Consider the following 19114-nt stretch of genomic DNA (forward strand, 5'->3'; position numbering starts at 1 on the left):
ATCCCTAACTACTAGAATGTTTTCAATACAAATTTTGCTGGAAAAAAAGCATCACAGCTATTCATAACTGGATCGCTTTATACCCCTCCAGTTTCTTTCAGTCCCCACGGAAACTTTTCATTCCATCACTGCCAGTAACTTCACTTTGGCTTAGCAATACAGTTGTGTTCAGCATTACTTGAAATGCTCTTCCTTTTCTACCTCTGTGATATTAATCTTTAAAAACAGTTTAGAGATCTCAACCTATGAACTCTTTCTTTCCAGTAACCATTTCATTCACAGTGTCTAAGGTACTTGTTTACAGGCTATTTTCCTTTTCACTGTGTGCTTTGGGTTGTATCCTCCACTTCTAGTGTATGATTGGTAGTTAAAAACAAAATTGACCCTACATCGGTAGCCTACCGTTTTGACATTAACTTAAGTTGGAGAAAATTTGCCTTTTAAAACCACCTTACGGAAATAAGTCAGGATAGATTAGGGCCCTTATGATACACTAATACTATTAGTTCCACTCTCCTGGGAAGCTAGATATTTCTTTTCTAGTGGTAGCATGTAACCAATCAGGATTGGGGTGAACTACGTTGTATGTTGAAATGGTAATGAAAGTTCAGGACACATGGTTTACCAGACTCCTGGACTAGGACTAAATCCTTGCAAAGCTATGTCAAGAGTTCCTCTCACTGCCTCTAAGACTGACACTGTTTCCTGACCTGACTAGCCAGTTCGTGGGGTGGTGGAAGGGTAGTTTGGAAAGACTGTAACCGATTTAGCCTGGGAAATGGCGCCCACGGTTTGACAGACCCTGAGCCTAGCAGGGGAACCTGGTGGCATCCTCCATAGCCTGGGTACAGGAGAGCCGTGCGAAAAGCCAGCGGGGCTGTGCGGCCTCCGGGACGGCAGGGGGCGACCTCCGCCGCGCGGCATCCCCCGGGGGCCTCAGTGGAGGCGGGGTCGCGCACGGCAGTTGGCGAAAGGCGTGAGGAGGGCTGGGCCGTAGGGGCGGAGCCTTGACCGGCGGCTTGTCACACTGTTCCCGCGCCGGGTGGCCGCCACCACTTATTCGGTCCGCAGAGAGCCTCGCTAGAGCGTTGTGCGTCTACCCGGACGCGAGCCCGCTCTCCTGAGTAAGAGTTCGCTGGCTGCGGGTGGGGAGCAGGCCGGGCGGGTGTGGCCTAGGGTGGGGTGAGAGGCTTCCAGAGCTAAGTTCGCGGCACCCGGGCGGAGGCAGGGGCTCCCGGGGGCGGAGGTCGCGTGGCAGCCTGCTGGCGACGCCAGAGTTACAGGGGCTGGGGTGGGGGTTTCTTGCCGGGTGGGGGTCTTGAGCCTGCTGGGTGGGACGGAGGAGGTGGCCCTAGTTATAGATGTGGAGGTTTGGGGTCTCGCGGCGGCGAGGCGAGCCGGCGTTGACGGGGTCACGGGTGTTGGGGGCGGGGGTTTCCTCACGATGGTGGCTTGTGGCTGGGCGGGGGCGGTGCTCGAGTTACAGGGCCTCCTTTCGGGCTGGTGGCAGTCGGTCAGAATGGGGGCGGTACCCAGGTTACAGGGGCGGGGGTTCTCTATGTGTGGGGGTCTCTCAACTGTCTGGGAGAGACGATGCCCTGCTAAGTGGTTCAGATTCCCAGGCCACCATGGTTGCCGCCTCCTCAGGTGTTGATGAGAACCGGTTGCCTGACAACGCACTGACGCTTTCTAAAGAGTCAGCCACCCCTAGCACCTGGAGACAGCTGTACTGAGCCGTTGCTCCCGCGCACCTTCTCTCCTTGGAGGCCTGGCCGCCTCTGTTCTGCTAAGCCTCCCAGAGCGCCCTTCTTCCTCCTCCGGGCCGGTTAATGTTCAACATTTGAGTGCTTGTGCGCGAAGGCACTGTTCCCAGGGCTTTGCAAGTAAAACTTAATCTTCACCATGTCCCTGTGAGGTCGTTGCTGTTGTTATCCTCCCCTTACCCCTGTGTTTGCTTTGTAGCTTGAACTTGAATCTCTTCTGATTATAGTATTATTATATGGAAATTAAATGCAATTTTCATTCAATGTTAGCAGTGGGACTCATCTTTTGAGAGAGGCTAGCGGTCAAAGATTATAGGATTAAGAAGCTTAACTAGGATTTTGGGGAAGACAAATTCTGAAGTAAGCTACCGTCCATAAAAAGGGTGTAAAAGTAACCCTTTAGGCTGGGGTTGTGGCTCAGTGGTAGAGCACTTGCCTAGGTGTGAGGCACTAGGTTTGAATCTCAGCACTGCTTATAAATAAATATAATAAAGGTCCATCAAAAACTGAAAATATATATGTAAAAAAAAACCCTTTATGTAAAACATGAGTAAATATGTAAAATATGAGTTTGTAAAAAGCCTAATTTATCCTGAGAAGTTCTTGTTTTATGTGAAAGAATGGCTTGTCATGTTGACAAGTAAAAAAGGAATTCGGTGGAAACCAGTAAGATGCTTTTTTCTTATCATTCTATTTGGTGGTTAAATATCTGCTGAAATGCGCCACAGGGAGGACATTTTGCATCTCTTGCAGCACTGATGACTTAGGAGGGAGCTGGTGTGGGTTTACACATCAAGTTATCTTAATATCATTCTGACATACTTTGTGATGTGCTTTCTGAGTGGTACACAAAGGTGTTTGAGCAAGTGTTTTAGCAATTTTGTGTAACCCAAAGGCTATGTAATGTATGCTACTGACCTATTAATGTTGAAATGGTAATGATATTTACTAATGCAAATTTATTTTTTTATCTTTTAATTATTTTTTTAATTTTACAGACTGAATTTTGATTCATTGTACACAAATGGGGTACATTTTTTGTTTCTATGGTTGTGCACTATATAGATTCATACCATTTGTATCATCATACATGTAAATAGGGTAATGATGTCTGTCTCATTCCACTGTTTTTCATAACCCCCTCCTCCCTCTTATTTTCCTCTACATAATCTAAAGTTCCTCCATTCTTCTCTCACCTCATCCCCCTACCCCCATTATATATCCACTTATCAGGGAAAACATTTGGTTTTTGGTTTTTTGGGATTGGCTTATTTCACTTAGCATGATATTCTCTAATTCCATCCATTTATCTGCAAATGCCATAATATTATTCTTCTTTGTGGCTGAACATTATTTCATTGTGTATCTTTTTGTTTGATGTTGCACTGGTAAGGACTGGATGGGGTGGCAGTTCCGTAGGAGAATGAAAAATGGGAGCAGGAGTGGGAGACATGCAGCCCATTGGAATGATGTGCTGTCAAAACACTTTTCTTACTTGTCTGCAGGAACACTCCCATTCTTCATGGCATACTTCTATAGGTCCTGATATGCCATGTTTTTCTCTTTGATATGCATCACCAGAAAAATGACGAATGCATTTCTGAGGAAGACTCAGAGAGATGCCTTACTCTTCTTCAGCTGGTAAGGTTTCCATAACACTTCCTGGTAGGCAAGGATGAAAGTTTTTCACATTCAAGTCTCCAGATGAAGTGTTGGCCTGCTTGAGCTTTGGGCCAACGAATGTGAAGAGAATACAACTGTTCTTTATACTGTAATGTTCTACAAGAGTGGTTTCAAACACCTTTTTCTTTTTATGGTCAGCCTTACAGTTGTCAGGTAATGTTCTGATTTCTGGTTCCCTAGTGTCAGTGTTTGCTTCTTCTTTCCTTAATTCAGCAGAAGCTTGATGTGATTTTCCTTCTTTGGGGACATTCTTCAAATACATTGATAGTAGAGCTCATCCAATGTAAGACAGGGATCAACAGGATCAGTTTCAGTGGATTGTCTGTTTAGGGTCATCTGTAGAATTTTCATCCACTGGGTTGACATTTTCAGAATTTTTAGGTTCTGCTTTCATATATTGAAGAATTAATTCCCTGTGACCACTATGACCACTAGCAGCAGCATAAGCTAATGCCATCTGTCCAAAGTTATCTGTAGCAGAGACATCAACACCATTCTGGAGAAGGAGCTCAGCTCTGTGTTCTGATTTGTGCTCCATAGCAAACATGAGGGCTATTCTTCCCTTCAGGTCAACAGCACATATATTTGCTTTCCTCTGAATTAAAGTCTCTACCATCAGCTCTTTTTTTATACTTTATGGCAAGTAAAAGTGGTATATGGCCATTCTTGGTTTTGGCTTCCAAATTCACATTTAGTGAAATCAGTTTTTCCACTAAAGTTGATGACTTCAAAGCAACAGCCAGGTGGAGAGTTGTTTCATTCCTGATGTTGTGAGCATGTGGATTGCTACCATGTTCTAATAGGATATTTGCACACTGCTCTTCCATGTACTGTAGTGCATTCATCAATGGTGTGTTGTCATCAAGATCACTGAGGTCGATCTTACAATTCTTCTTTAATAGAAAATTCACCATTTCTGCTTTGCCAAAGGCACAGGCATAATGTGGAGCAGTCCTAGATCCTGTGATGCACTGCGTTTGATCCTCACCACCACATGAAAATAAATAAATGAAAATAAGGGTATCATGTCCGTCTGCAGCTGAAAGGCCCTTCTCAACTTTGTCAAGGTCATCAGAACAAGGAAGGTCTGAGAAACTGTTCACCCGCAAAGAGAAGTCTATAGGGACAGGAACTGAATGTCATTTGGGATCCTGGATGGGGTCCTGAGGGAGCGGACTTACTGGAGGGCGGTGGCCTTCCCCAAGGGCAGGGCGGCAGTCCAGTGACCACAGAGGACCGTGGTCCAGGCAATATGTCTCCGCCAGTGCTGAAGCAGCCAGATGCCAACACTGGACAGGACATCCCTAATGCAAATTTATAATACATCATTAATGTATGCTAAAATGGTTTTATAGATTCATTCTCTTTGTATCCTGTCCTCTAGCTTCCCTCTTTGTCCCCAGCAACATGGCATTTGCTTCATAAAACTTTGAGAGGGATTTGTCAAAATGTGAGTGTGACCATGGAAGTAAATTGCTCATGTGAATGTCATCTGCCAGAAGAAAAACCTTTCATTTGGGTGGAAAGATTCCTGGTAGATAAGTGAGAAACATTGTCCTGGTCACCTCATCCCTTCCTCTTTTTTCTAGGTCTTTTTCCCAGGTGTCTTTTCTCACCTTACATGCCTACCTGTTATCACTTCACTAAAGTCTTTGGTTCTGTTTTCATATTGCAAGGTCTCTTTTGTCAGGCAGCCTCTTCTCTTAGTCAATGTCACTTTGTAAATCAAAACAGCATTGAGATTCCATCTCACCTCTGACAGAATGATGATGATGATGATTAATTTTTTCATTATAATAGTACATATTAATTGTTCAAAACAGTGGTATTCAATACATGCAGATAACCCACTTTGATTGTATTCACCCTTCCTGTTCACCCCCTTCCCAAATAGTCTCCTTTCTGCTTTCACATAGTACTCCACCCCTCTCTGACACCACATATGAGAGAAAACATGTTATACTTATCTTTCAGAGTCTGGATTATTTCTCTTAACATTACCATTTTCAGTTCCATCCATTTTCCTGCATATGACATGATTTTATTCTCCTTTATGTTGATATACTTCATTGTGTACATATACCACATTTTCTTTACACGTTCATCTGTTAATGGGCATCCAGGCTGATTCTATAACTTGGCTGTGGTGAATTGTGCCTTGATAAACATGGGTATGCACGTATCACTGTAGTATGTTGACTTTGTTGCAGATATATACCCAGGAGTGGTATAGTTGTGTCTTATGATAGTTCTATTTTCAGTGTTTTAAGGAACCTTGGTACGGTTTTCCACAGTGGCTGTACAAATTTACATTCCCATCAATAGCATATAAGAGTTATTTTTCCTTACATTCTCACCAGCATTTTTTTAATCTTGATAATAGACATTCTAACTGGAATAAGATGGAATGTCAGTGTAGTTTTGATTTGTGTTTCCTTGATGGTGAAAAATGTCAAGCATTTTTTTCATGTGATTTATTGACCATTTTTAACTTCTTTCCAGAAGTGTCTGTTCAGCTCTTTTGGTTATTTATTAATTGAGTAGCTTTTCTGTTAAATTTTTTAACTTCCTTACATAATCTGGCTATTCTCTTTCACATGAATAGTTGGCAAAGATTTTCTCTCATTCTATAGACTATCACTTCACACTGCTGATTGTTTTCCTTTGCTGTGTGGAACCTTTTTAATTTGATTTAATCCCATTTGTCAATTCTTGCTATTATTTCTTGAGCCATTGGAGTCAAGTTCAGAGAATCATTGCCTATACCTAAAAATTGAAGTGTTTCCCTTTTGTACTTTCAGTTTCAAGTCTTACATTAAGGTCTTTGATTCATTTTGAGTTGATTTTTATACAGTGAAGATGGGGATCTATTTTCAATATTTTATATATATAATTCTAATTTTCCCAGCATCATTTTCTGCAGACTGTCTTTTCTCCAGTATATGTTTTGGCTCCTTTGTGGAGAATCAGATAGCTGTAGATGACTATTTCATTAGTTCATGTGTTTATTATGCCAATACCATGCTCTTTTTGTTTTGTTTTAATGCATCTGTAGTATATTTTGAAATTGGATATTGTGATGCCTCCAACTTTATACTTTTTGCTCAGTATTGCTTTGGCAACTTGGTTATTTTATGTTTCCATATGAATTTTAGGATTTTTTTTCAAGTTCTCTAAAGAATATCATTGGTATTTTAATGGGGATTGCATTGAATCTGTAGGTTGCTTTTGCTAGTGAGGCAAGCACTCTACCAACTGAGTTATATCCCCAACCCAGTTCATTGTTGATGTATAGGAATCTGCTGGTTTTTGTATATTCAGTTTGTAGGGTATTACATTTATTGATTTGCATATGTTGAACCAAGCTTGCATCCCTGGAATGAAACCAACTTGATCATGGTGTATCATCTTTTCAGTGTGCTGTTGAATTTGATTTGCAGAATTTTGCCAAGGATTTTTGTATCTTTGTTCATCAATGACATTGGTCTGTTTTTTTTGTTGTTGTTGTCGTCGTGACCCTACAGGTTTTGGTAGTAGCATAATGCTGGCTTTGTAAGATGAGTTTGGAATAGTTCTTGCCTTGCCATTTTATGGAAGAGTTTGAGGAATATTGGTATTAGTTCTTTAAAAGCTTGATAAAATTCAGCAGTGAATCTATCTGAATCTGGCCTTTTCCTTGTTAGGTGGCTTTTTATCACTAAATTAATCTCATTGCTTGTTATTGATATGTGTAGACTTTTTGTATCCTGCTGGTTCAATTTTGGTAGATAATAGGTATCTAGAAAATTGTTCATTTCTTGTAGGTTTTCCAATATATTGTAGTTTTTCAAAATGTTTGCTAATGACCTAGAATCCAGCGATAACTGTTGTACACTTTTTCATCTCTAATTTTATTTGGGTCTTCTGTCTTTTTTTGCTTCATTTGGCTAAGGTTTTGTCAGTTCGGTTTATCTTTTCAAAGAACCAGCTCTTCTTCATTGATGCTTTGTATTGTTTTAGTCTCTATATTTGCTCTGATCTTTATTAGTTCCTTCAACTAATTTTGGGTTTGGTTTGTTCCTGCTTACTTTTGGATTCCATTTCATTCAACTGTCATTCTCTCCATCCTTTTACTTTCAGCCTATATGTCTTTGTAGTGAGGTGAGTTACAAATAGCAAACAGATGAGTCTTGTTTTTTAATCCAGTCAGCTAGTCTTCATTTTTTTTTTAATTGAAGAATTCAGACTATGCACATTTAGGATTATTATTGAAAGACATGTCTAGTTCCTGTTATTTTGTTGTTTTTCTTTTGAGAATTTTGTGTTCCTTTCTTCCTTATTTATCTTAGAGATTTGATGGTTTACTGTATAATCATGCTTGATAATTTCCTATTCCTCTTTTGCTTTTTTTTCTATAGAGATTTATTCTTCCCTGTGTTTTTGTGGTTGTGTTTTCTTGTTTCCTCAGCTGGGTATAGGATTCCTTTGAGTGTTTTCTGTAATGCTGATTTAATGACCATGAATTCTTGTAGTTTGTACTTGGGAAATATTTCTCCAATTCTAAAAGATAACTTTGTTGGATATAATAATAATCTAGGCTGGAAGTTATTTTCTTTTAGGGCTTGAAATATAGCATTTCATGCCCTCCTGGCCTTTAGAGTTTTTGCTAAGAAATCATGTTTTGATGGTTTTGCCTTAATAAATGACTTAGTGCTTTTCTCGTAGGGCTTTTTTTTTTTTTTTTTTTTTTTTTTTTTTTTTTTGAGGTGCTGGGGGTGAACCCAGGGCCTTGTGCTCACGAGGCAGGCACTCTACCATCTGAACCATATCCTCAGCCCCTCGTAGAGCTTTTAATATTTTTTCTTCTCTACTTTTGGCATTTTGACTAAATATGTTTTGAAGAGGTTCTATTCTGGTCATGTATTTTGGGTTCTAAATACCTCTAGTACCTGGATGTCCATATCATTCCCAAGATTTGGGAGAAATTTCTGCTGTTATTTCACTGAGTACATTTTAGCTTGTACTTCTGCTCCTTCCTCTAGATCTGTGAGTCTTAAGTTTGTTCTTTAATGTTGCCCAGAGTATGTTTTACTCATAGTTTCTTATTTTCTTTTTACTTAAACTATTTTCTAAATATGGCCAGCCCCAGGTATAAAACTTATGTGCTGGCTCTCTATACAGAGCCCAAGTCTCTTTGCTCAGACTGCATATTTACAGGGTGTCAGACTGTACTCCTGGAAATCTTTCAACCTGCTGAAAGAGTACTTCTCCCCTGGTGTGCCACCTCAGAGCTCAGTGTTGGTGTACTCTCATTTATTATTCTAAATATCAATATTTCTGAGTTTCACATGGTCACAACTCTCCTCAATTGCACTCTATGGTTTTCCTATGGGCCCCCCTCCCTCAACATGCGGCTGCATACCTCTCGATTTAGTTTAACCTCGTGGAGCAGCAGATAAGTGCTGACTGCAATCTGCCATCTTACTCTTCTTAATATTTGTAATGTTCAAACATTGCTAAATCTTTATGTCCAGCCTGGATTCCGTTCTGGGTTCCCTGTTTGTCAATTTGTGTTCTTGATATGTCCGCTAGATCTGTTAGGGGTATGTCATATCCAACTCTTAAACTCCTGTCTGGCTAGACTGAGTCTCCGTGGCAAGGGACATTAGCTTATCTCAACTTTAAAGCAAGGGTCATGTTTTATTCTTTTTATCCTCCCAGCATACTGCATAATGTCCTGCTTTAGGAGTGTAGTCATTTTCCAGAGGGGAGAAAATTTGTATTTCACTCCTTGAGAGGGATAATGATAGGAGCCACATTCCCCCCCCTCCCCCCATCCTTTTTGTGATTGATGAAATGGGGAGAAGGAATTGGATATATTGTTTCTTCTGGGTCCTTCTATTTCTGATTTCCCTAGACTTAGCAGAATGGTAAGTTATATCTGCTTCTATTTCTATCTTTATTATAAGCATCCAGGGCCTAAATTAACAATTTAGAGTTGTTGGTTTGCATTTTGTTAACAAGGATCAATTTGCAGTTTTTGGTGATCTAAATTTTAGCATACCATTTTTGTGGTATTGGGGATTGAACCCAGGGCCTCGTGCATGCTAGGCAAATGCTCTACCAGTGAGCAACTTCCTCCCACCCAAATTCCAGCATACTTTAAGTTTGGAGGCTTCCATTGTTTCTTTCTTTTTCTGGTGTTGGGGATAGATCCCAGAGCCTTAAGCATCCTAAAAGTGTGCTCTGCTGCTGAGCACCACTCCCCCTCCCCCAGCCTAGAGGCTTTCTTTTTAAACAGTAAGTATGTCTGTACACACAAAGACTATGTCAATATAGCAGTAATTAATAAGATAACTGATGTATTGATTTCTGAGTGTCAGATTTTGTGTTATACATTTTGAAACATTATTTAGCTTTTTTCTTTGTAACTCTGGAGTAGGTAGTATTTCCACTTTTTAGATGGGGAAGGATTCTTAGGCATAGAGAGACTGAGGAACATACTTGACATCAATCACATAGAGTCCTGTGAAATGGATTTCAAATCCTAGTCTTTCAAGTGAAACTGAAAATTGTTATGTACGTACTGTGTATATATCTACCAGGGGGAAAAATACCTGTTTAAAAAAAAAAAAAAAAAAACCAAAACTTGTGAGTGATTTTACATGGTAGGTGTCAGTAAGATTAAGAATCCATTTAGGGTGCTAGTAGTAGAATACTTGCCTAGAATCCGTGAGGCACTGGGTTTGATCCTCAGCACCACATAAAAATAAATAAATAAATTATTTAAAATAAAATAAATATTGTGTCCACCTACAACTAAAAATATATAGTATATAACCCATTTAGGTTTCTTTCAACTGATTTCCCTTGCAATTTAATTCTTACTGTATTTTGTACCATTGTAGGCTATACCCATCAACCTAGTCTGTTATTCACTAAGTAATTTAGGAATAAATTTTATAGTTGAAGTAGTTTTATGTAAGTTGTTACATGCTCTTAGGTAGTCATCGACAGCTAGAAGTTGGCCAATTGTATTGCCTAGGTGTTAGTGTTGCTAGGAACTGGTCTGGTACTTAAAAGTAACTTGGTGTGCTTCTGTTAAAGAAATACAATTGTACAGAACATCGACATCAGATAAGACCTCTCTGTGCCTATGATGGTTCAAGACAAAAACAAATATTCCATGTCCAAACAGATAAAACATGAACATTGTCCAAGCCACAAAACATCAAACATCCCCTCTCTTAGCTGATAGAAATGACTGTAGCTTTTTTTTTTTAAATCAGTTACAGCTTTAGCCTAATGTATGGTTAATTGTTATTAACATGTTCAATTATAGAATTACTCCCACTTCCTGACAACAGAGCTCTGCTTCTTTAAATCTTCCTGCAAATCACTCTAATGCAAGCCTCAATCATGTGTCTTTTTTAGTACCTGCTTACACAGATACCCAGGTGTTGCTTATGGTATGTGTTTTTTTGCAATTCTCAGTATGGTAAGTAGTTAATCCAGCTTATTTAAATATAATAGTGATCCTGGTAGTCTTTGGCTGTAGATAATTAACAAGAGAAAACTTATTAGCCTCTTTGATTTTTTTTTCAATTTAATATTAAAGATGTAATCTAATCAAGTTAGGACAAAGTTGGAAATAATTAAAAACATACTTATATTGCTGGTAAATTTTGCATTTTAGTTATGACATATACTACTCACTTAAAAGTTATTAAGTCATATACTTAAAAGTTTAAGTATATGTCATATACTTAAAAGTTTTATTATTGTGATTACTGTTATTTACACTCAGTTATAGATTACATTACATTATAGTAAAGAAAATAAGTAGTTTGAGTTCGAGAGAAATGTTTCAAATTCTGGTTAAAAGACATATAAATGAACATGCTAAATTAATTGTTTAATTAATTAAAAATTGCTTATAGGGTTGGTATGAAAACCTATTAGAGTTCAGTGTGAGACTCTTGTTACTTTGTTTCTCTAAATTACTAATATTTCTGCTTAGATATTGTATAAAATCTTATAGCAAAGTGTATGCATTGTATTTTATTTCTATCAGATGGAAAATATTTAGGAAAATTAGGATTTCAGAAGAGAATTTTTTTTTTTTTTTTTTCCCGGTTGTGGTGGTGCACACCTGTAATCCCAGCGACTTGGGAGACTGAGGCAGGAGGATCTCAAGTTGAAAGCCAGCCTTAGCAACTTAGTGAGGCACTAAGCAACTCATTGAGACCCTGTCTCTAAATAAAATATAAAAAAAGGGCTGGGGATGTAGGGGATGTAGCACAGTAGTTAAGTGCCCTTGGGTCAATCCCTGGTACAAAAAAGGAAAAAAAAAAAAAAAAAAAAAAAGAAGTGATTTTTTGACATGAAAATTTTTTTGCGGCTGAGCTGTTCTAAAAAATCTAGTCAGTCTTTTGTGACTATTAGCAAATGAACAATAACTTAGTTTGGAATATATTTCAGTAAAATGATATTTTAAAATTATTATTTTTGTCAGTTACAGTGATGTACACCTGTAATCTCAGTGACTAGGGAGGCTGAGACAGAAGAATCACAGGTTTGAGGACAGCCTCAGCAATTTAGCACAGACCCTAAGCAATTTAGTGAGACCCTGTGTCAAAACAAAAAGTAGAAAGGCTGAGGATATTAATTCAGTGGTAAAGAGCCTGGGTTCAATTCCCAGTACTCCCCCCCAACCCAAAAAAAGTATTCTTTTTGGAAGTAAATCATGGCATGAAGTTTGAAGTTTGCATTACATATTTTATTGGTAAAAGTTTCATTTCTTTTTGGTAAAACTTGGTTTTCTACCTTTTTACAAATTATCATTGTCCCTCAAATATTAAATTCATTGGATACTTTTTTCCTTTAATTTTCTAGCTTTCAGTATTGTTTTTATCAGTCCTTGTATCTCTTTTTCCCTTTGCTAAATATGTCGACTGAGTTTTCTCTATATCCTCCTAATTATTCCATTTCCACAGTTTTTTACAGCTTCAGTTCTTCTGTCACCTCCTTAAGTGAACATTGCCCAGCATTTTGTTCTGTTTTGTTATTTCTCTTTTTTAGTGCCTTTGGTCATTTACAAGGGTCTTAAAAATAGCTGATTTAACTCTTTAAAATAGTTAACTCTTTGTTGTGGTGGTGGTGCTAGGGATCAAACCCAGGCCTCACACATACTGAGAAGTCACTCTACCACTGAGCTACACCTCCAGCCCAGTAAAATAGTTAACTCCTAAGTAAACATTTCTTCTATGGTTCATTTCCTTGAATTTGGAGCTTGAATTTTTAACTTTCTGCTAGAAATTTCCATTAGCACTTTTACTGGGTTCAACTTAACAAATGTAAGCCACACTTTTCCAAACCAGCTACCTTGTTCTGACTTATTTTTGTCCAGGATTCCTTGTATATTTTGTTTCCAGGCTGAAACCTTGTCATCATTAGTGATTCTTTTTTGGTCATATATCTAATTAACCACTAAATTTGATGGATATTTGGAAAACAGTTTTAGAAAAATTGTAGTTTCAATGAGGAAGATAGTCTTTTCAAAAAATGGTACTGGAATAATTTATATTCATTCAGAAAAAAAAAAAAAATCAAACCTTAAAACCAGGCACGATGACCAGGCCTGTAATCCCCGTGATTCGGGAGGCTAAGGCGGGAGAATTGCAAGTTCAAGGCCAGCCTTGTCAACTTAGACTCTGTCTCCAAAAATAAATAAATAAATAAATAAAGGTGGGGTGGGTCAGGGAGGACTCTGAGTATAGCTCAGTCATAGAGTGTCCCTGTGTTCAATCCCTGGTATTACCCAAAAAAACAAACCAAGATATCGAACTTTGACCCTTCCAATTTGCAAAAATTAAATTTAAATGACTCATAGAGTTTAAGAGAAAACTGTAAAAAAAAATTCGAAAACAGAAGAACCTGTGATCTTGGGTTGGGTAAAGAAATCATAGCTGTGACATAAAGACAATGAATTAATTAAAAATTGAAAAAATTTCATAAATTGGACTTGATAAAAATTAAACACTTTAACTGTTAAGGTATCATTAAGAAGACTTAACAGATTATAGACAGTGAGAAAATGTTTACAAAACATGTTTGATAATGAACTTATACTCAGTATATGAAAAGAAATCTTGTAACTTAATAATAACAAAACAACCTAATTATAAAAATGAGCAGAAGATTTGAGTAGATACGGTCCCAGTGATTATATATGTGGATATATGAATGGCAAACACATGTAAAGTAATTAAATTCAAATTAAAACTACGTATACATACTACTGTCTACTCAATAGAATGACTAAGATCAAAAATAGTGAAAGTAATAAGCCTTGGTGAAGATGTAGAAATTGCAACCATTGTACATGGCTTATTGGAATTTAAAATGATATAGCCACTATGCTTTGAGGAACAGTTTAGTCATTCCTCAAAATTTAAACAGTTCATGTGACCTAGAAATTCTGTGTATGTATGTAGAAAAAAATTGAAAACATGTTTACATAAAAACTTGTACATGAGTGTTCATAACAGCATTTTTCACAAATAGCCAAAATATGGAAACAACTCAGATATCCAGCAACAGGTGAATAAAGTGTGATATTTCCATACAATGGACTATGACTTAATAATAAAAAACAACAAACTATTTAAGATAGATACTACAAAGGTGAATCTCATAAACACTAAGTGAAAGAAGCTAGACACAAAGACTGCATATTCTACATGATCATTTTGTATGGAATTTCCAGATTAATCAAAACTATAGAGGAAGAGAGAGTTTCCTGTGTTGGGGGTAGGAGTGAGGGGTGATTGCAAAGGGGAATGGAGGAGCTTCTTGGGGTGGTAGAAACATAAAACATGATTGTGGTAATACTTGAACAACTATATGAATTTATTAAAAGTTATTGGAATTATGCACTAAAATGTGAATTTTATGATATACAAATTATCAGTTAAGACAGCAGCTTATGAACTTAAAAACAATGCTAAGGCTTATTAAAAAAAGGAATTCATGATTCCACACTGATGATAAACCAAATGAATGAGACGAGAGAAGGACTTTTGATTATACTGGAATGATAAGTAAGTGCTGACTGGTAAATAAATGTGCAGGAAGTGGCAAAATTAGAAAATTAACCTTTTGCAGCCATACAGGAAAAAAATTGGGTCAGTCGAGAATCACTAATCTAAATCTAGGGGAAAATTTTGATCAGGAGTAGGATATTTGCATGGTATAAAAGTATTCCCTCATAGACTGCTTATTATTACAAGGGAGCAAATGTACAGAAATCATACAACATCTTGTCCAAGGTGATTAAATCAATCTCATTAGTGAGGGGCAAGTATGTATGTGTTGGTTACTGGTGACATCTTGAGAAAGACACATCACCTCTTAAGTAGTATTCCTGTGGAGAGTTGTATAACTTGAATTTAGTCATGAGGAAATGTCAGGCAAACCTCAGATGATGAATGTTCTATTTAAAAAGGTGGATAGTGGAGTTATATATTAAAAAGTAATAATGTTATGAGAGACATAGGAAGGTTGTAAAAATGATTCAAATTAAAGAAGGCTAAGGAGGCGTGACAATGAAATGAATTACCTGAACTAGAAAAAGAAAAATATGCTGTAAAGGCCTTGTTGGACTGCTTGACAAAATTGGAATATGTATAGTAGATTAGACTTTTAAAAAATTATTGTTTCTGAAGTTAGTAAATTATGTTGAGGCTATGGAAGAAGATAACCCAATTTTATCTTTTTTTAAGTTTTATTTATTTTTTTTGCTGTACTGGGGACTGAACCCAGGGGTGCTTTACCACTAAGCTGCATTCCCCGCCCTTTTTATTTTTTATTTTGAGACAGGGTCTGAATTGCCAAGTCTAGCCTTGAACTTGGTGATGCTACTGCCTCAGCCTCCTTAGTAGCTGAGATTACAGGCTTGTGCCAGTAGGCCTGGCGTGTGTGTGTGTGTGTGTGTGTGTGTGTGTGTGTGTGTGTGTTTGTGCTAGGAATGGAACTAAAGATGCTAGGCAGGTGCTTTACTGCTGAGGTACATCTCCAGCCCTGACCTAATTCTTAAGAAATACACACTGGAGAGTTTAGGAGCAAAGGACTATGCTAAACGTAATTCACCCTCTGAATAATTTTAGAAAAAATTGTATTTGTATAGAGAAAATGACTGTGGGAACAAGCAGAGGTTAAAGAAAGTGGGGCAAAATTTTACCAATAGAGAACTAATAAAGATTATCTGGGTATTTTGTGGTAAAAAAGTGCTTTAAGGATTAAAATTTTATTGTTTTTGTTTGTCTTTGTGATGATGGTGGTGGTGGTTCATTTTCTTTTTTATTCATTTTCAGATATTTTAAAATATGTCATAGGCTTTTCTGGAGAATTGGGAGAGTAATCAGGCAGGCAAATTTATGATCAAGCTTAAGGTTGAAGTTCTCAATTTGATAAATGAGATTGAATACTAAGTGTGGATTATAGGCCTGCATGGTAAGAAAGTAAAAATATTGTAATATAGTCATGCTCCTTGAAGAATTGTTATTTCTTCTTTTTTTTTCAGAAGCTGAAAAATGACTGATAATTTGGATGAATTTATTGAAGAGAGAAAAGCCAAGTTGGCCAAAGACAAAGCAGAATTGGAAAGTGATCCACCTTACATGGAAATGAAGGTAAAATTAATAATTTTCTTATAATATGTTTTATTGAGATTGTTTCTAAGGATTAGATTACACCTGTATAAATGCAAAAAAATCATCTTCTGTGAGTGAGAATCTTCTGTTTTTTATTTTAATTTGGTTATGCTGTGTCATTCTAAATCTGAGAGCCTGACTCCAGGCAAGATTTCAGTGATTTTTTTTTTTGCAGTGCTGGGGATCGAACCCAGGGCCCTGTGCTTGCAAGGCAAGCACTTTACCAACTGAGCTATCTCCCCAGCCCTCTATTTCAGTGATTTTTGAGTGCTGTTTTTCTTTTGTGATATTTTATATCTCACAGCATTTCTCCTCTCTTTTGTTATGAGTTTTAATGAATAATTACATGCTTCATAAGATGATTAGAAGATAAGTTCTTGGACAGAGAACTTCCAGAATATAACCAAATGTACAAGCAAGTTCTTGTTTTAAGTAAAAAAGTTAGATTATTTAATGAATTGATTAAAACAATTTTCTTTGAAATGTACATCAGTGGTTTGTTAGAGTTGTTTACTTAGTACTATTTGCTTTTCAGAATATAAATTTGTTAAAATGATTGTTTCTGAATACATTTTCTATAAAGTTCTTGAAGTTTTTCTTATTTTTGTAAAAAAAGTGATTCATCCATTTAGCAAATGCTTAATGAGATTATGCTAGGTACTGTGCTATGCTCTGAGAATATTGCACTAATTTAGAGAGATATAGCATCATCTCTCATGTGTATGTAATAAGATATAGCATGTAGATTAGTCCGTGCCCTATGTTCTGTTCTAGTGAGAATAAACCATATATTTTAGTTTGCCCAAGTGATTTCTGGCTTACCTGTTGTCTGTGTCTTAGCATTTCTCCTGGACAGTGGTATCCTGGTGAGATGATAAATACTTTGGACACTCTGATTATGATTTTACTTACATTGGTAACACTCATTGTCTTGAGTGTTAACTATGAACAGGACATATATTGTTATTTTAAGTTTCTAGATGAGTGAACTGACACATGGGAAAGTATGGTAATGAGATTAAATGATGAAGGTTGGTGGAATAGGCTTTGATCCGTGGCAGCCTGACTCCAGTGCTTGTTTTCTAAGCCATCATGCTAGGTTGCCTTTCTTCCATAATCTGCCATTATCAAGCAAACAGGCAGTCATGACAAGGACTATTTTTTGTTGTTGGTACGGGAGATTGAATCCAGGGGCTTGCACATGCTAGACAAGTGCTCTGCCACTGAGCTATATCTCCAGCCCTATGTATTTCACTTAATTTAATAATAACATCCCTGTAAAGTAGGGGGAAATTTTTTGTTATACAATTCCAGAAATTGAAGCTCAAAGGAGTTAAATTGTCCAGGTACACATAATGGGGGATACAGGATTGAAACCTTCATCCAAATCCAGATTCTATCTTCTTCATCACTCTCTAGTACAGAGGGCTAGTGTATGGTGTTTGGAGTTACATAGTTTGGAGTACATAGGTTTTAATATAGGTTTATTATAATCGCTAATATTAAATAATATATAAATAATAATCTTTAAGTCTCACTTCAAGAACCACCTGCTCATTGAGGCTTTGTAGTCCTTCAAACAGCATTTCTGGACCTCCTAACCTTGCTATTTTCTTTCTTCCCTGTCACTCTTTACATGTCAAATAATCTAATTATGTATTATCTTTACGTGTCTCCCCAATAGTTTATGCTTCACAAGGGCAGAAATTCTTGTATTATTTTTACTCATATATTGTCAGTGCCTTGCACAATGCCTAGCATTTAACAGGAACTCAGTGAATATTTGTTAATAAGTGAATGAGTTAAATATTCAGATATTTATTATAGTTTTTAAATGCTTTTGGCTAGTCTCTCATCTTATGCTTAAATTTCTTCTACAATGTACTGTGTAATTTTGCCAAGGCATTTAATAATTAATAAGTTTTGATTAATTTCATGTTTTCTGCCCCTGCCTCCACTGATTTATAAATATTATGTCTCGTTCAGGGAAAGGCATCAGAGAAACTTTCTGAAAATAGTAAAATATTAATCTCCCTGGCTAAGGAAAACATACCGCCCAACAGTCAACAGACCAGGAGTTCCTTAGGTATGTTACTGGATGTGCTAAAACCATTTTAATATATCCTTAGCAGGCAATTGTGAAAGAGGTTTGTCTTGTCAGAAAAAAAGATTTCTTTGGAATCTTGGTAACTTTCTTTTGTGGAATCTTACATGTGACAACATGATCTACATATGAAACCTGTACATATGATTCTACATATGAATCTACATACTGAGAAACCTGTACCTTTTTTATGTGATATTGTCTTGGTTTTAATTTATGGAAATTATAGTAGCAATTTTTTTTTTTTTTTTTACACATAATTACAAATGAAAAATTTGAATGAAATTCTGTGTGTGAGAGAATAGGGAAACTATAATGAAATAAAAATGGTGGACTTGTTTTTGTTTAAAAGTCAAAGAAATATACTTAAAGGATGTAAAATGTTGTTTGATGAAAGACCATCATTTAATTATTGATGACCTTATTATAGTTGTAAAGATATTTATACTGTGGCCATACTGATTCTTTGATTATGGTTTGGTATAAAAATACTTTTTGCCTCGGTAGGTATTTTTTTTTTTTTTTTTAAATTTTTAATTTAATTTAATTTTTTTTCGCGGTGCTGGGGATTGAACCCAGGGCCTTGTGCTTGACACACAAGCACTCTATGAACTGAGCTATATCCCCAGCCCTACTTTTTTTTAAAAAAGATATATGAATATTTTAAAAGTACATCTTGTGAATTATTGATGATGACTGAAACTTTTTACAAAAACCCAAATATGATGAATTTATTTGGTAAAAGCATTTTTTTATATACACTATTTTTCATAACCTTAGATATTCTTCCTAAATATAGCTTCTTTGCCTTTATATGTCATTGGATGCTGATGTTCTGTCCCTCTACCAGAAAAACAGCTCAAAATGAATGC

At 36.8% G+C, this 19114-nt stretch overlaps 1 protein-coding gene across 1 annotated transcript in view; it reads left to right on the forward strand.

The window, feature by feature from the left end:
• Positions 1-979: 979 nt before the first annotated feature.
• Positions 980-19114, forward strand: part of CSPP1 (centrosome and spindle pole associated protein 1) — a 145123-nt gene continuing 126988 nt past the window's right edge. The window contains 3 exon segments of the mRNA XM_079101798.1: positions 980-1124; positions 16009-16117; positions 18125-18224. Coding sequence (XP_078957924.1) covers positions 16019-16117; positions 18125-18224 — 199 coding nt within the window. The 5' untranslated portion in view covers positions 980-1124; positions 16009-16018.

Source organism: Sciurus vulgaris, assembly GCF_902686455.1.
Source record: "Sciurus vulgaris genome assembly, chromosome: 1".
Lineage (NCBI taxonomy): Eukaryota > Metazoa > Chordata > Mammalia > Rodentia > Sciuridae > Sciurus > Sciurus vulgaris.